At 42.6% G+C, this 17,688-nt stretch overlaps 2 protein-coding genes across 2 annotated transcripts in view; both read left to right on the top strand.

The window, feature by feature from the left end:
- Positions 1–313: 313 nt before the first annotated feature.
- Positions 314–8,354, top strand: RBM44 (RNA binding motif protein 44). Its single transcript, XM_074910990.1, has 8 exons — positions 314–458; positions 539–564; positions 1,529–1,601; positions 1,910–2,012; positions 3,197–3,270; positions 3,364–3,437; positions 3,762–3,846; positions 8,346–8,354. The coding sequence occupies exons 1-8, from the start codon at positions 318–320 to the stop codon at positions 8,352–8,354; spliced, it is 585 nt and encodes a 194-aa protein (XP_074767091.1). The 5' UTR covers positions 314–317.
- A 1,642-nt stretch (positions 8,355–9,996) lies between these two features.
- RAMP1 (receptor activity modifying protein 1) overlaps positions 9,997–17,688 on the top strand; it is a 30,815-nt gene continuing 23,123 nt past the window's right edge. The window contains exon 1 of the mRNA XM_074910528.1: positions 9,997–10,361. Within this exon, the coding sequence (XP_074766629.1) occupies positions 10,322–10,361 (40 nt within the window). The 5' untranslated portion in view covers positions 9,997–10,321. The remainder of the gene's footprint in view (positions 10,362–17,688) is intronic.

Consider the following 17,688-nt stretch of genomic DNA (forward strand, 5'->3'; position numbering starts at 1 on the left):
GTAAGAGCATCCTCTGAGCTATCCCGGGCACTGGAAAGGGTTCAGAGGCAGGACTTCTTGGCTGGCTTCCACACAGGAGAGGGTTCAAGAGAGGAGGTTGTAATGCTCTGAAAGAGAGTATCGCTCCAGAGCAGTACACTGTGTGTGTTAAGGAGTGAGCTCCGGTTCTTGCATGATGTGGATGGATCTAAACACTGTAAAATGTTTGGGCAGTTCTGAAAGCAGTAAAGTAAATCAAATGTCTGTCGAAGTTGATCTTATTGTCTTATACATATTTTAACAGAAGTAATGGAAATAATGAATTAGGCTCATCTCTCATGTTGGTTTTGGAAGAGCTAAAAAAGAGTTACAACAGTATGAGAATGAAAATAAAAATGGGTGTACCTTTAAATGCACTTCCACCGCTATCAGTTGAGATGAAGGTGTTCCAAGTCTCGTCTTCTTATGTTCCCTGCAAGGTAATTTCTTAATTGCTTTTTGTTTCTAATACAAATTGTTTTCTTCAGAAAATTAAGACAACTCTTTTCTTTCTTGACAGTTGTTCAGAGAGGATCTTTGCTATAAGTAAGTAGTCCTTATTTGTGGTATTTATTAAAAGTTCAAAATAACTGAGAAGTAAGTTTAAAAGCTGTTAAACTTAGAATTTATTTCAGGATGTATCTTGCTGCTGAAACTGTTCAGCTGAAAGACTAGCATAGAACTTTGGGTACAGTGGTTTTATTTTAAGGGAATTTTTTACTTTGTAGCGTTCTAATAGATGAGTTGTATTTTTACTATCTTTATAGCAAAAGTTTTCAATTTACAAGTAGTTTTCTTGGTTCCCCACTTTCACTACTAAAATTGTTGTCTCCTAATCTTAATGTTATCTCTCTTAGAAAAACAAAAACCCACCAAAACAAAAAGATTTTGTGGCCAACAAAGACAACATTGGGCATATAAGTAGCTGTTCTGCTAAAATTATCTTTCAGTTATGAAGAATGATAGAAAAATAACTTCCTATTTCAGGCAGACATATGGTACTGCATGTTCAAGAACCATGTGCAGTTACGTTATGTAAGTGGAGATAAAACCAAATTTGGCAATAAGTTTTTACTGCATCAGGTAAACTAGAGATCTTTTTCAAATTTCTTCTTACATATTAGTAAAACAGATCAAAAATTACACAGAGATTTCAAATCTTAAAGACGTATATTGAAACATCACACAGAAAGCCATCTAGGTTTTTCCTATGAAAGAAAAAGCAGCCTAACATAAACCTAGAACATAGCTTTATGTATCAGGTTGCAACCAGTGCAAAATAAAAGTATCAAAACCAGTGCAAAATGAAAGTATCAAAACCAGTGCAAAATAAAAGTATCAAAAAACTTTGGTTCTCATTTTAAGCTAAGATTTCTTAAGCACATCTTCCTTATTTTACTGTGAGCTTTTGGAAATATTTAAATTAACATTTCAGAGTACTTGGTATCATCGTAGAATTTAAAATTCTACAATGCTATATTTTGTATTAAATTCTTGGGTCTGTTTTTAGTTCTGTTTCAGGCACAAGAAAAGCTGACTTTGAAGCACCAAAACTGCAAGAAAGGAAAATTTCTGTCAACACGGTAGGAACTTCTTCATTACTGAGTTTCCTAGACATTATGTTGTGAAGCATAGTCTTCTCTTAGGTATATGCAAATACAATCACAGTCTTGAACTCAAACTGGGATTCTCTGCCAGTAATTTCAAATGCAGCTGATGTGACCAAAATTTTGATTGTCCTTTCAAAATAAAATAACTTGGAGGTTCTTGAAAACAATCAGTAGGTTAACTTTTTAAAATTTACCCGTTTAATCATTTAATATTCTGAAGCTCAGACAAATAACGTGTAATCGGGTGCCAGTGCTATGACATAACTGAAGCATGTTTGTAGGACAAGCCACAGACTGTATGTTTATCTGATGGAGGTCAGCCAAGTGACTCTACTTCCTTCAAGGCACTTGAAGTACAGCATAAAGATCAGCACGTGGAAAGTGGTAAGCGATCTGCTTCTAGTACAAATTCTGCATTATTTGTTAGTTAAGGTGTTGGGAAAAAAACAAACTCTGTGTAAAACATACATATGCATACTCAACTGTCCTTTCTGTGTTGGAATGATTAGCATGATTTCAGCTCTATATTACATTTTTCATCTTGAAGAAAAATTTTGCTGCTTGAACGAGATGTGACAACTAGTATGTGTCACCTCTTTGTAATGTAATACCAAGTCATGTAGGCAGCTGGAATCCTCTTAAGCACAAAAATTTGGTATTCATTCATATGACATACCACGGTCTGCATTTTAACACACTGAAATTTATTTCAACTGTCAAGGCTGTGTGAAAAATGAAGAATGGAATGAGTATTGGTTTGATGCTAAAGAGGACTTGACAGTAACAGATTTTTCAGTAACAGCTGAAGAAATGAAAAAGCAACAAGAAAAACAGGACATGGTTGATTTAAGAGGTGAGGTTGTGTGCTTTAAGCTACCATACCTAATAATGGTGTTTGTTTATTATTTGAGTATTCTGTTCCTTCTACAAGCACAAGTAAACTTGGAAAAATGTTATTTTGGTTTTCAGAATTTTTTTTTTTTCATTGACTTGCAGTGAATCCTTTTACAGATACTCAGGTCTCTTCATCCATGTTTTTCCTTGAAAACTTTACCTACAGTGGTTAAACGCGATTTAGTAAATGTCCAGCCAATCATGTAGCTGGAAATCTTCCCTTTTTTTTCTCTTCCTCTTTCTGCTTCCATCCCCATACTGGCTTCTTATGAGTTAGCTGGGAATGGTCTGTGTTTGGAGGCTTGGGCCACAGTGACGGGCACAGTTAGAAGTCCCAGTACATTGAAAGCAGAGAGCTTGTGTGCTCTGTGGTTGGGCCTCATAGTACATACTCCTGTTTTAGCACTGTTACCTGTTGGTTCAGACCTGTGTTCTCTCTGGTTGTACCTCTTCTGCCTCTTCAAACCTCAGGAAATACACAGGGAAAAGAGATTTCACAAATTGAACTGTTCTACTTCTCAGGATGCTCATTTTCTATTTGAAGATACTTTTCATTCTTTTATGGTTTTGAAAGGTTTTTCTATCTACGTTTTCCAAAATCTACAGAGAAGATGTTAGCTTGAACTGAAGCAAGAACAGTTAGTAACACCTTGTTTTCTTACATTTATTATCAGAAGTGAAGAAAATGGAGAGTGGAAATGAGTGTTCTTTTATCCGTGTTGGCGGCCTACGTTCCTCAGTGTCAGAGGTATGCATGTTCTTATTTACAGTAGTACCGTCTTGCCTCTCAGAATTCTTTCCCACTATACATTTACAACCCAAATATGCTTCTATTTTGTAGGATAATTTAAGATCACATTTCCAGAAGTATCAGATTTCTGACATTGTTACCTGTGTGGATTCTGGTAATTACAGGTATATTAATATAAGTTTTACTCGTTTCAGATTTTTTTGCTGTCAAAGTAAGCAAATCATGGGAGAGAGGAGGGAGTTGTTCATTAAATTGTTTTAATTTCATTTCAGTGATTACTATAGATACAGTAATAGCTTGACAAAAATCTGTCATTCTAGACAGCTTCTAGTCTTAAGAGAAGTTAAGGAGTTTGAAAGTTTCTGTTGAGTTTAAATGAGATACAGTTAATATTCAAGAGATAATCATCATATGTTCTTAGTGATAGTAATTTAATATGTGTTTTATTTAGTTTCTGTTTTTTTTCTTTTTTAAATTTTATGTCCTAGATATGCATTTCTTTGCTTTAAAGACACTAATAAAGCAAAGTTAGCTGTAGAGGAAATGAACCAGAAAAAAATAAAAGGAAAACCAGTAAGTGTTGAACTTGTAAATCATTCATCAGACAACAAATCTTTGGTTTCCCAAATACTTACAAATAAGCTTTGGCATGAAATCCAACCTGTTGATAACAGTCAGAGAAATGATCAAGATAAAACACTCTCTTCAGCCTCCAATTCTGTGAAAGCACCTGATGCCACCTCTGCTTCTGAGCAAATGCACCGCCTTCCCATAACTTCTTCAAAAATTTCTTGCTCTGCACAAGTACCTTCAGAAAAAAAGTGCCCTGGTCTGAAATCATCTGCTGAAGATTCAGTAAATTTCTCACTTCAAGTTAATAAAAAGGTAAATAATTATTATGAAGGCTCCTTTATATGGCAGCTTAAGAGCCTTTAAACTTCTTGTTCCATAACATTTTATATTTAATATATATAGAATCATGTTATGATGAGAAAACATGTTATGTGTCATAAATTTCTGGCGTGCTGCAGAAGAGTGAGAGCACCACTCATTTGCCTCTGCATGAAATTGTGATACTCTGTCTTTTTTTCTTAATCCTAAACCAATTGGGAACCTAGTCATTTGCATTAGATTTCTCTCCTCTTTTGAGTTTCTGCTTATAACACTTTTTTTTATGTGAATGTCTTGTGATTTTATAAAGGAAAGCTTTTGGGATACTGGAGGGGAAACTCTTGGGTTTTCTAATAAATCTAAGAAATGCCTGTGTATATAGTATTTTGTATTCACTCAGGTTGGTCCTTGGAGGATAAGGCAAAGTTAAGAGTTGCTGGTGTTGCTCTCATAAACTATATAGATATGCTTGCTACCTTTGGGGATTTAACTTTAAACATGCCAGTCCTCTGGGAAATACAAATTGGATCTAATTTAAAGTAGCAGGAATGTCAGTCACACATAAATGCGTGTAGTAGTTTTATTTCTGATGTACAGATTGGCTAATATGACTGGTTGTATTAGAATAACATTGATCTGAATCTGTACCTGTAATTTTTTCTTTTTTCCATAACAGGAATATTTATTAGTTGTAAAGATATGTTGTATTACCTGTACAATACTTAATCCATTCACTTTTTGCTTATTTTGATGCAATTCTAGGATACTGGAGAAAAATTCCCACAGAACACATGTGCTTCTTCCTCCACTAATTCATATGATACCTTTATTTCTCCTGATACATTAAACTTGAGCAGCTTTAACAAATTAATGAAAAATCTTCAAGAAATTCATCCAGAGGCTAGCAGGTGAGAGTATTTGGATTTCATTTCTGCCCTGATTTGTAATGGATCCAATATCTGTGGCAACTAAGTGCTAAATGTATTGCACAAAATGTGCTGTAAACAGCTGGGTTTTTTTTCATGTAGAGACAAAATTTTGAATGCTCTGCTGGAGGTGAGGAGAAACAACAAAGGTGTCTTAAGTGGCTTGTCCATCAGTTCTATTGTGGAATGGACCTCTGTCATTCTAAGGAAATCGACCTCCAGTTGTGGGTGGGAAAAGCAGTGTAATTAAGTAAGTATTCTAGCCTACAGAAATATATTGAAATAAAAACAGTTGAATTTTGTGTAGCTGTATAGCCTGACTAGGTTAGTAAGTAATTTAGTATAAAGCTCTGCATGAAGTACCTGCATGAATCTACTGAAACAATGGTTTCTAAGGATTGTTAGCTTGTTTGCAGAACATCTGTAAACAGATTAGCTCACTATCTCTGTGCACACTTTAAAAATTGGTATACTGGAGGTTTATTATGCAAACTGTTCTGTTGATTAACTTAGTGGAGAACTTTGTCATACATATTCTGGACAAAGGTGACACCTAATGGCCAGTTCTTGTGTAGCATTTCATAAATAACTGCAGTATAAGCTCAACTTTCGTTTAAAAATCGATGATTTCTGTCTGATGTATGAGATTCAGTTCTGGACTAGAAATCTAACAGAATAAGATTGCATATCTGTTAGTTTTTTCATGTTAAAGGACATCTTGCATGATGACACAGGACTGAATGCTGCAGGAACCTGCAACAAGCTGAATGTGCAAAAACCGCAGCCCAGAATTCCAAGGATATATCTGTATATTCTCCTGTAGGAGACATCCTTGAGTTGGCTCTTGTTTCTGTCTCCTACTAAGCTTGGTATTCCTCTTGCTTTTGGGCTGCTGGCAGTGCTCCTGCCAGTGCTCCTGCCGAGTTCCCTCACTGTCCCATATGTTGTTAGCAATGCTCCCGCTTCACTTTTACCCACAAACATGATCTGTACGATACTTCTGTAGTGTTTCTTCCCGAAAACTGCACCAAATTCGTAATGCTCTGATTTTGGTTTCAAAGCTGCTGTTTCAAGGATGACGAGGCATCAGTTTGGTTTTAATCGATAACCACCTCTTCCAAGATGAGTAGTATTTAATGCCTATAGTTTTACATACCCAAGTATCTTTCCCACCCACTGAATGTTGCTTATCACACTAAATTCTCCTGGTCAGATGCCTGTGCACGTGTCACTGTAGTGCCTGAGTAAACCATAACACAGCCTTAACTTAAACAGAACTGCTGCGCATTACATATTGGAACTGAAACAGAAGTAGAGTGATTCTGCTCACTTAGACAAAGCAGAAGCCTGCGCTAGAAAAGCTTCACTAGGTACGATAAATGTACAGATAGATGCTTATAGATCATTTGTCTCAGTCCTTGATCTGGAAAGTAGTATCAAGTGACCAGAAAAGTCCTTCAGAAAGACTTAACTGTAGATTGTGGTAAATACACAGAGACACAGGATAGGATTTTACGTACAGCATAAGCTTGTACCTCCCATAGTGATGAAGAGCGTGAAAGAATCTCAACCAACAAGCATGTTTGGCTGAGTTCCTTTTGAAAAGATTAGGGTAACATAAGTTCATTAGTTTGGCATTTGACTGCCCTGTGAGCTTTTACAGATGTCTTTGTGAATCAAAATTTTAAAAAGTCTTCATATTAATCTGACTTCCACAGGACTGCAGATATGGACATAAACTCATAAAAAATACCTAAAAAACTTACACTTGAAAGTATTTTCAATTAGTAAGGTTTTAACAGCCTCAAATGTGTTTTGTCAAGTGATTTTTTTTTTTTTTTTTTTTTTAAGTGGTGTGCAGGCTCTACAGTCATAATTGTTCCTATGATAGTTTTTTTTTTTTTCCTGTTGCTTTCCTAATGAGATGATGGTCTATAACCGTTTTTACTTTCATCATGAGAGAGCTATGAAATAGCCAAGTCTTTAGTAAGTAATGGGGAAAAAGAATTCTTATTCTTACATAGTAAGAAACAAGTATGTAGTATGTTTAAGAAAAGATGATTCTGCTCAAAGCTCATCTATACTAATTCTGGTATGTGTGTAGCTTCAGACTTTCCTGAAGAGTAAGTGTCCACTGAGAAATACCACCTCAGAGCTTTATGTTCTTGCAAGCTGATGAAATGTCCAGAGTTGTACAGACAATATTTTTATGTCAAGTTGTATTACACAATAATGAATAACAACTCAAATTCAGCTTTAAAGTAAAGCACTATATAATCTTCCTTTTTTCTTTGGCTGATCTCGCCTGGAGTTGGACATCTGAATGTTTATGGATCTTTTATATTTGTTAATTTTGAATGAGTAACTTAATTAGAAATGGGAAGTTAAATTCTGGACTGGAAAGTCCTTCTCTTCTTATTAGTGAGCGGGCGGCTGTCATACTTACCTGAACAGCACGCTTAACCTTTTTCGGTTTTCTAAACCTAACAGTAGGCAGCAGTTAAACACGAGTCATGATGCTACATGTTCAGTGCAGCATTAAAAATGGCTGTTTCCTTAAATTTTATCAGTACCAAATGTCCATGCTTGGAAGCTTTCTGTGAAATTAATAATCTGCATAGTATTAATCTAAAAACAGACCAGTGGAGAGGGATCTTATCAAAGCATAACTAAAACAGTGCTTTGAGAAATATAAAGAAATGCACAGGGTTTATGTACTCCTAAATGATGATGTGATAACTTAATTTTGAATTAATTGAATTATTTTTTAAAAGTGATCACCAGATATGATTTGTTGCACAAAGATTATATCTTTTACTTTCTTGTAGTAATTTCTTTCACGTGGTTCTTGACTAGGAAATCCCACTCTTTTGTGTACTTCAGCAGTACATAGCAAAATTATTACAGCTTCTAGTGTTTTTCTTAGGTACTAAAATGCTAATTTCCTTTTATTTCAGTTTGAGTGTGTACATGCAAAATTTACCTGCTGTTTTTTCAAGTAGATGGCTTCCTGATTATGAAGAATCGATCATCTCCCTTTGGAAGATTCTTGCAAATTCTATACACCAGTTTGTTTGGGAATCGCACTGTATTTCTTGTTTTATTTATTTCAGCAGATCTTAATGAAAACTCAGGTAGCATTGCTGTATGATACACAATCATAACAAGGAGAATATAATCTGAAGGTCAGTTTGAGTTGTTTTCCTGTTTATGCAGATGTTAAATGATTCTCCCTAGTTTTATTGTTCCCTGTAGCTGGTTTAAGCGTTTCAGCAGGTTTCTCTAAGGCAGAAAGATAACACTTCAGTGAAGCAAGACTTTTCTAATACTGACAGGGCTTTTCAAGGCTGAGGTACACAACCCCCGTTATTGCATGACACTTAATTTTAGGCATGGTGGTAGCTGCTAAGATGTTAATAAATGCTTATGCTTTCAGATAATCTGATTCTGAATAGTCTGTAGAAATTCCATGTATCCTTTGAATACCGGGGAGGCAGCGAGGGATTCATTTTAGAAAACCAGGCTTCGGAGCTGGCAGCGCTGGTGGATGCAGTAACACAATCCCATGCTGCAGCAGAGTTTCTTGTGTCCATTTTGACTCAAAAGCGTGTTGCAGGCTGCAGAGCGGTGAGATGGACCCACAGTTCCTTCAGGATGAAGCCTGGATTTTAATTTTTTTTTTTTTCAGAACATGTCTCATTCCACTTCTGTTGCTGCAGGCAGAGGGTAGGCTTCTAAATCCTGTTTTGTGTTCCGTGGCCTAGTAGAATGGGCAGGACATAGTCCCTGAGATTTTTTTTTGGGTTGCTAGAGGCGGGAGGAGGAAAGCTGGGAGTATCCAGTCTTTCATGTTTGCCTGTGTCATTGCTGTACAGAAGAGGTCTAGATTTTAAATCCTCTTCTGGGAAACAAAGGAAAGGCAGCTTAGGTGTACGTGTCTGGTCAGGGGGTGAGGAGAATTATCCTTGATTGACACAGACAGGGTCATGCTATGCTATTGCACGACAAGACAGTGCATTGCAGTTGTCCATCTCTGCCTCTTTGTTGTACTTTGTTCTAGATCCTAACTGCATTTTCTGCTCAGAATAGCAGCCTTACTTATCTGTGAATAAAGGTTCACATTCCTTCTTCAAAAAGTTGTGTGGGTGTTTTGCTGTTTTCAGATCTCATCCATTCCCTCCTGTCTTAGCAGAACAGAACCCCTGTAGGTTAGTAAGGCGTTTGGAGCCCCAGCCTTGTCTTTGAGAGCCAGTACTGTGAAGTTGATCCTGAAGCTGCAGGTGAGGCCACAACTTCGGTTTCTTCCCTGTTTGTATCAAGATGAGAGCAGCTGCAGCCTTTGCCACATTATTAACAGCTGCCCTTTGTGTTCCCCAGACTTGATTCTGTTATTAGGTGGGTGTTATTAATAGGTTAGGATAGAACTGGCTTTCTGGCATGCAAACTTGTTTTGTTTCTGTTGGGAAAGCAGGAATGTGTATGCTCCGAAACACTCAAGTTAGCATAGCGTGGTGTTCTTTCAGGTTTCCTTGTTCTTCTCTCTTTGAAAGGGAGAGCTAAGCTAAAATGTGAGAGAACCGATTTGTGGGGCGATGACCTCCCTGCTCCCGGGGATAATACACTGCCAAGGGCATATCCTAATCCCAGATGTGCTCCTGAGGAGCCCAAGCAGCCCCTCTCATGTTCAGGCAAGGCAAAGGCGCAGCTCTCGGCTGTAGGTGGAGCTCACTTACGATTTTCCACTCAGTCAAAAAAAACCCAAACCACAAAACATTTTCCTCCTAAAATCGCATTGCATGCTCAGTGTTCAACACTAAAAAGCAAGGGCAGGTATGGCTTTGAGCCTCGGGCTGGAGAGCGGTGGCGCTGGCAGGCGGGCTAAGGAAAGCGCCTGAGGAAGGGGCATTTCTGGGCGCTCCCCGCTGTTCCCGCTGCCTCTCCCGTGCCCCCGGGCGCCCACCTGCCCGCCCCGCGCGGAGGGGGGTACCGCCGCCGACCCCGGGCACGGCAGCCTCAGCCCCAGCCGGCTGAGCTCCCCGGAGAGGCGCCACCTGCCCCCGGCCGTGCTGCCAGCCCCCCACACCCCGGAGGGCGGCCGGGCCGGCGGGGAGCGGGGCCGCCCCGGGCCCGCCCCTGCGCGCAGCCCCCCGGGGCGCCGAGCCGAGCAGCGCCGGGCGCGGGGGGAGGATCCCGCCCCGCCGCCCCGCTCCTGCCCGCGGGCAGCGGCGGCGATGGCCCTGCTCCCGCGGCGCTTCCTCTGCTTCGTGCTGGGTAAGTCCGCGCCTCCGGCAGCAAAACTTGCCCCGGGCCGGGGCCGGGGCGGGAAGCGCGGCGGTGGCGGGCGGCAGCGGGAGAAGCCGCCCGGAGCTGCCCGGCCGCGGCGAAGGGAAGCTCTTTGCCTCCCGAACGGGGCCGGGGGAGCGCCGGGGGCTGCCGCCGCCTCTGACCGCCGAGCGGGCGAGCGGCACCGGCCGCCCTCTCCCCGGCTCTGCCGGCGCCCGCTGGACCGGGGCTTCCCGAAAATGTGCGGAGACTCCAGCCGGGCTTTGCTGGCGACACAAAGAGCAGGTGGAAATTAAAAGAAGGAATCATTCCAGAGCGCTGGGACACAGCACAACAGCTAACCTGGCCTCCAAATATCTCGGATGCCCGTGTGTCGGACACAGCCCGTTTTGTGTGGGATTTCCTATTTGGTAGGTGAGATTTACTGAAGCATGCTCGCGCCGGGAGACGTCCTCTGCCGTTTGTTTCAAAAGTAGAAATTAATTACGAAGAGACTGCTTTACAAGTCTATTTTCATGTTTCTGAGCCACAGGGAGAGGACGCAGCCAGAAGTGCTCGTTCAAGCAAGCATTTCTAAGCAGAGGTCGGATGTTCTGAGTTTAGTCGACGATTGACTTGGAAATCGGGTTGGAAGTTCCTGCGTTCCCTGATCATTTTTACGGGGTGCTGCGTGCCCAGGTTTCTTTGATGTCCCTAGCATGTCAGATGCAACAGGTAGAGAGACTTGCGCTGTGCTTGTAACCTGTGTGTCCGCAGCAGAAAGCTCAGAAGGATCACATATTGGTGCTTGCTATAAGACGAAGTGTGATTATTTAAGGTTACTGAAGAGGGAAACTGTGTATCCTTGTCCCAACTCTGATTTTCCATGAAATCAAAGTGCTCTTTGAGGAACTGTGGATTTCTCCTTTCTCCCCTTCCTTCTCCCGTGAACCCTGGTGAATAATGTGTTGAGCTGTGCTGCGTGTAACAGTCTTATCTGTGCCACATAATTAACTACTACTCTTTAGCTGGCGTTTATTGACGGGGGGACGAGGCTGTGCCATGGAGCACATTCTCCGTGTTCAGTAGCAGGGAAAGGCTCCAGGTCCCTGGCTGAGGAGGCAGCAGTCCCACACAGAAACCTGTGGCTGATTTTGCTGCCAGTGAGTGCTAATTCCTGCTTAGTTAGGATTTCTCTCTGCTCGTGTTCCCAGACCCTTTCCCTTCTTAGTGCCCCTTCCTTCTCGTTGTTTGAGCGCTGTAACTTTGGAAAATGAAGAGAGGAGGAGCTGGTGATACTCCAGGCTGCTCTTTTCCATCCCCAGTAGGCTCGGTTGCAGCAGGACGTCAGCCTCTGTGCAAGCCACTTAACAGATGACAGCTAATCGTGGTGTCAAGTGGAGGATGCATTTGTCTTTTGCTGCATCCTCCTCCTCCGATTTTTTTTTTTTTTGAGCACGTTCTGCACTATTAAAAAAAAAACAAAAAACACCCAAAAAAACCCCCCAAACAAACAAAAAAACCCCACACCAAAACCCCCAGTTTGTTTCTTTCTGCTTTATAGGGCTGCACGGAAATGGCAAGTGACAGCTGAGAGAGCCTGGAAGTCATGGTGGAGTCACGAATTTTAAGGTTGCTGATGCTTCTAAGGAAGCAGGTGGTTTAAGATGAAATTTATTTTTTTTTTTTTAAAGGGAAAGATTAAAGGGGGGGAAAAAACTCTGCTAATAGATGTGCCAGGATCTTGCTAATATGAGCGCTGAGGTGGCAGACAATCCTGGATGCCTCTACTCAACACTAGGTCTTAACGGTCGGGTGGGGAGCATCGTCTCTGTTCCTGTAGATTGTGCCACGCACCGCTGCAGCCTCTTTGCAAAGGCAGCATGTAAGGAGGACGAGTTTTAGGCTGTGTGTTGGCGTTTTTACTGCCGGCTCGTGAGCCCTGCCACTGCCTTGGGACGTGCTCTCGGACAGCTGCCGTCATCGCTAAAGCACCTTCCCTTGCAAATTGAGAGCTTTTTGAACGGTGAGTGTTAGGCAGTGGCTTATGATGCTGTATTTGTGGAGATGTGTCTGGCTCTGTAGGCAGCTCACCCTGAGCTGAGGGGCCTTTGCCAAGCCTGGTTCTGCCCCAGCTCCTTCTCGCTGTGTTTACCTGTGGTCTGCTGCTGCAGCCCACAGCAGGATGCAGAAGTGGTCTGGGGAGGCTGTCTTTCTGTTTCGGAAGAAATAGATACCATCTGAGATGCGCTGAAGAGACCCCCCAGAATAAAACAGGGGGAGCAAGGTTAAGGCTGATACTACTTTGTTGTGCTGCCGTTGAGCTGGTTGTTTCTGCATGGAGTGCAGCAGCTTCTGCCGCCGGTTGGGAGCATCCTCCCTGCCTTGTGTCCCGAGCCTCTGCAGGCCTTCCTGGGGGTGGGGACTGAGCCCCTGTCCTGAGGCTGAGAGCCACGCTGCCCGACGGGAGAGCATTCCCCTGGCAGCTCAGAGCTGTTGATTCCCAAATTTGTATGCAGTCCACGCCACGAGAGGAGGAGACGGACCGTCTCCCTGCCACTGTAACCCCCTGTCTGTACCAAAGACAGGGTTCAGATCCTGGTGGGATCTGCTGAGCTTTCCTCATATGCAAGAAGAACTCTTTTCTCTTAAAGCTCAAGCCTTAAGTAACTTTGTAACTGCCTGCAGAGTCCTTAAAAAGCAGTGATAGGGTGTCAACTGCCTAAAAATAAGCCTGGTCTCATTCAGCAGGCCTGAGGTCCAGCTCTATCCCAAGGTAACCACTTCCATTAGAGGTAAAATTAGGCTTTTTCTGTTTTTTGGCTGCAGTTCACTGCAGAGGCTGCTCAGAGAGGAGGGAATGAGCCATGCTCTTGCTCATTGTTAGTGGGAGCAGTGATGATTAGCACCACACTCTGCTCTGCAGCCTTATTTCGCTGTTTAACGGGTTACCTGAGGGCTGGATTTCACAAGGAGACTCGTTATTGCTGGTGCGGGGTGAGGCTTGGAAGCCAGGTCCAGGTTGTGCAGCTGAGAGTGAACAGGAAACCCCTGTCATTTCTGCTAAACCCCATGCAGGTTTCCAGAGAGCTGGGTCTGCACCGATAGCTCTTCTGCCGTGCTGCTTGCTGGAGCGCGGTGCAGGGACGTGCCGGTAGCATCTGCGTGTGTTCCCGGGGATGCTGGCTGGCATGGCAAGGGCTGGGTGATGCTCGGTGCGGCTCACAAATGTGCTAGCTGGTGGAGGGAGAGCCTGTGGGGATGGACATCCCCTACACCGGTGTTTGCTGTCGCTTCCTGTTCCCGTTTCTGCTGGCACGCAGTGCTGTGCTAATGCTGCTTTGATTTCTTTTGGGTTTAGATAGCTGTAGTATTGAAAGAGATAGGAGAGAATTTGCAAATAAGGCCAGTAAAACATTATTATCATGTTGGTTCCCTGCATCTTCTGTCTATGCTGTGCAGCACTGCATTTGCATAGTCTACAGAAAATGGTGCTTTCTGAAAAAACAAAACAGTTACTGGCACTATTTCTGATGTCTCCTGGAAAATACAAAATTACAAGTGCTCTTGTGTCCTCTTAAGCTGCTGGGGCCTCTGAAGTTGGGGGCAAAGGTAGCAACTTAAAACCTTTGGAGTACTTTGGAGTGGTTTAAATTGTCTTTACTTATAAACATCACAACTTTGATCCCTGGACTTTGGTTCAAGATGCCTCCGGGAAAGGAGGCAGCAGTGAGAGGCAATGCCTTGAGTTTTCTGTACGTGCCTGGGCGCCGGTATATCGCCTTTGCTCTGTAACCACCCTTAAACCATTATACCTCACACCTTGATACCATTAATCAGTGCTTTCTTTGCAGGCTGTAGTCAGCTCATCACTTCAATTCCCTGGACTCAAAAATAATAGTAATAAGAAAAGATTAACACTAAAAGTAACAAGAAAGGGAAACCTCTGCCTGTCTGCAGGAGCAGCTTTGCCAGACAGGCAGCTGCACTGCTACCACAAAATTCTGCGGTGCATTAGGATTATTTGTGTTGTCCCTCACTTTAAAACAGTCTCACTTTAAAGACTAATTGAAGGCTACCATATCTCAGGGAAAATCCTCCTAAATATTTAGAGCACGTCATGTTATAAATCCCTGACAATAAAGTAAAACATTCCTCCTCCCTTTCAGAGCATCTCTGAGATGGAGAGGACTTGAGGCTTCCTATACATGTGAATAGTGAAAAATAGATTACTTCCACCATGTAATTTCATCTACTTCTCCCATGCATGCCAACTCAATTCCTATAGAAACTAATGGCATATGGGTTTGGTAGGCTGGGTGCTGGCTGCGTTATCCGGTCAGGAAGCCACTAGGCTTTGAGAAATTGAATTGCATTTATTAACTCTGAATTGCTGTTGAATTAAACAGCCGTTAAGCACCGACACTGTAATCTCGTATTTGTGATGACCCTGGAGGTTGAGGGTAATGAAAATACAAATACCATGACCTGGAATGAAATTAGAGACCTCATAATCGCTGCAAATGGGGTTGGCATCCTTCATGTTTTCAGAGGACTGGAAATCAATATCAGGTCATTACAGAGTTGAGGGAGGTCTTGGAAACTTGCAGCTGGAAATCCAGAGTTACTGCTCTGTGCTTGCAAGTTCCTTCTGCCTCCCTAACCAGCTGTGAAGTCTGGCTCCATCAGCATTAGCAGGCACATTTGGTGGAGTTTTTGGCCCCAAAGCAATGGTCATAGTCACAGCCCTTGCCAGTGCAGACCCCACACTGAGTGAGGACTGAAAACACCACGAGGCAGCACTGGGTTTGAGAGGAACACTGCTTACAGGGGGTATGCAGCATGATTCAACTTAGTCAAATAGCTAAACACCCTTTTCTCTTCTGAAAGAAAATCATGGTTAGGGTTTGCTGGGCAAATTCCTGCTGTGGGTAGGCGGGTACCAGGGAATCCCAAGCCCAGGGCACCATTGCTCTGCTGTTGCACTGCTGTGGATGCTGCCTACGAGCTCCCTGCTTTTAATCAGCAAATCCAGTAACAAACCTGCTTAATGGTTTCAGTCTCTTATCTCTGCGTTTCTACAACTTGAGTTTCTGAGGATTTCAAACCACAGCCTTGTGAGAGCATCCCAGTGGGGCTCTGTGCAGGGAAGTGGGCAGCAGCCTGGGTGAAAACCTCTGGCAGTGCTGGATTTCAGCCAGGGGCGTGGGGCGATCCCTCCAGCTTCCCCCTATCGTTCAGGTGACGTTTGTTGGGAAAATGGCAGCCCTCTGTGTGGGGGAGTTGCTGTGAAGTGCCATCTCTGTACGTTATTCAGATGGAAGGAAAAAAAACCGCATCGAGAAACCTCTGTTAAAAAATAAATTATTCCTGGGCTGCTCATGTGGCTCAGCAACTGATTTTATTCTGGAAACTGTATATTGAAAGTATTTAGTCAGGCTGCTGTTCCTTGCAGCCTGTGATGAATGCACCAACAAGACAGTGTGGCTATTTATTTTCATTTTCTTCCTAATGAATTTTTATTTATTATGTGCTTCTTTATAGGCAATCTGTCTGAGTGAATAACATTTTTCAGCTCGAAGGTAGTTCAATAAAATGGTTCATAGTCCCATGCATCAGAATAATCAGCGTGTAACATGCACACAAACTCGTTGGAACCTGAACCAACAGGATCAAAGTGTGTTGTCTCTAAACTGAGGCCGGGAACTTTTTACCTTGGTGTTAGTTTCCCTGTTCTTATTATAGCTCCAATCAACTGAAATAGCTGAAGGAATAAATAGTCTGGCTGTTGGGGGAGAAGAGCACGTTGGCCTTTAGCACATTGTTGAGATCTTGAGCGTTGTGGCCACTTGTTTCTCTCTGGCTTTCTGCAACAAGATCAGCTCAGCTTTGAGACCGAGCCGACATCTGGCCTCTTTGGCATCCTGTGCTTTGTTGATGTTTTAAAAATAACTCTAAAGCTGGGTTAAGGTGTTGGGATGCCGATGCTGGAAACCACTGTCCTCCCTTGGTAGTCAGGAGAGCAGCTGCTGGTTCCTGGGGGTGGCATCCCTTCAGTCCCTGGAAGCTTCCACCAACCACACGAGCTGCTTGTAGAAGATGAGGCTGCAGAATTAAATGGGGATCCCTGGTTCAGCCTGTCTGGGTCAGCGAGCAGGTATTTGATAGTGGTAACGGTCAGACCCAATTTGAACTAGGAATAGGTGAAGACAGTGAAGTCAGGGTTGTACTATCCCGAATCTCCAGTGCGTGTCTAAAACCTGCAGTTTTCCTCCACTAATTTAATCAAGGCGGTTTGTTTTTAAAAAGACCCCACAATTCACGAAGGATATAATTGTCTTTAACTGCTCAGGGCAGATTTTTCCCTCTCCCGATTTGCAGTCAGCCAGCCGTTGGTTTCCAGTGTGCCTGGGTTTTGATTCCCTTTCTGCTTCCCCCCTTCTCAGCTGTTTTTGATTTTATTTTACTTACTACATTAATTTTGGGGGGTAAAGCAAAGTATTTGTCATTCTGCCCTACACAGAATCTGGTCTGGGAACATGTAAGCTAAGTCCCGTTCCTGGAAATGTGCTTGGCAGCTGCTAATGGGTAACGATGACATACCATAACTTGTGCTGATACATCTGGGAATCTGAGGTGAGGAGAGAAACTGGACAGGGATCCTGGCTCTTTGAACGGTCTATTTCAGTGTATTTAGCTGTTAATATTATTTATATATTTATATATAAATATTTATATATATATATATTTATATGGCAAAAAGTGAATCCCTTGTGACCCAGCTAACCGTGACTGTCCTGCACTGGGTGATGTGTTGCAAAGTACCAGCACTCACTTTGCATTTTAATTTTAATCAAATATTCCACATCTTACAAGATCCGTTATGTGGAAACCTCTATCAGAATTATGTTAAATTATCCTTTGTTTGGGGAGGGGTTGGCTGTTGCATTGTAAATGCTCCATAAAATATTGAACTTGGAAGAGCAATAATGTAGTGCAGTGCTATCTCTGCTACCCGAGCATCTCCTGGGCATGGCAGGGATCCAGCTGGAGGGGCTGGGGAAACTGTTTTCTTGTGGGGTTGTTGAGGCAATCACTTGATACTTCTCTGAGTTGCTGTCTCTTGCAGTAATTCAGTGCTTTGGAAGCCTTACACCATCCTGAAACATTTCCATGTTTCTTAAAGCCCTCAAATCTTCAGAAAACCGATCACTCCGGGAGAACTGGAGTTGTGCTTTCCACACAGAACCTAAATGCCTTTAATCTGATTTATTCACTCAGTGTAGAAAAGGGGGACTTCACCCAGTGGGACCCTGTTCCTGGAACAGTTATACCC

This window comes from Athene noctua, chromosome 7 (genome assembly GCF_965140245.1).
Source record: "Athene noctua chromosome 7, bAthNoc1.hap1.1, whole genome shotgun sequence".
NCBI lineage: Eukaryota > Metazoa > Chordata > Aves > Strigiformes > Strigidae > Athene > Athene noctua.

What these genes read in the sequence shown, in the direction of transcription:
- RBM44 (XM_074910990.1), top strand. Translation starts at nt 318, where the DNA reads ATGTTGGTTTTGGAAGAGCTAAAAAAGAGTTACAACAGTATGAGAATG. An exon ending in AGATCAGCACGTGGAAAGTG is followed by an intron (nt 2,013 to 3,196) that starts GTAAGCGATCTG and finishes ATTTATTATCAG; the next exon opens with AAGTGAAGAAAATGGAGAGT. An exon ending in TACGTTCCTCAGTGTCAGAG is followed by an intron (nt 3,271 to 3,363) that starts GTATGCATGTTC and finishes TCTATTTTGTAG; the next exon opens with GATAATTTAAGATCACATTT.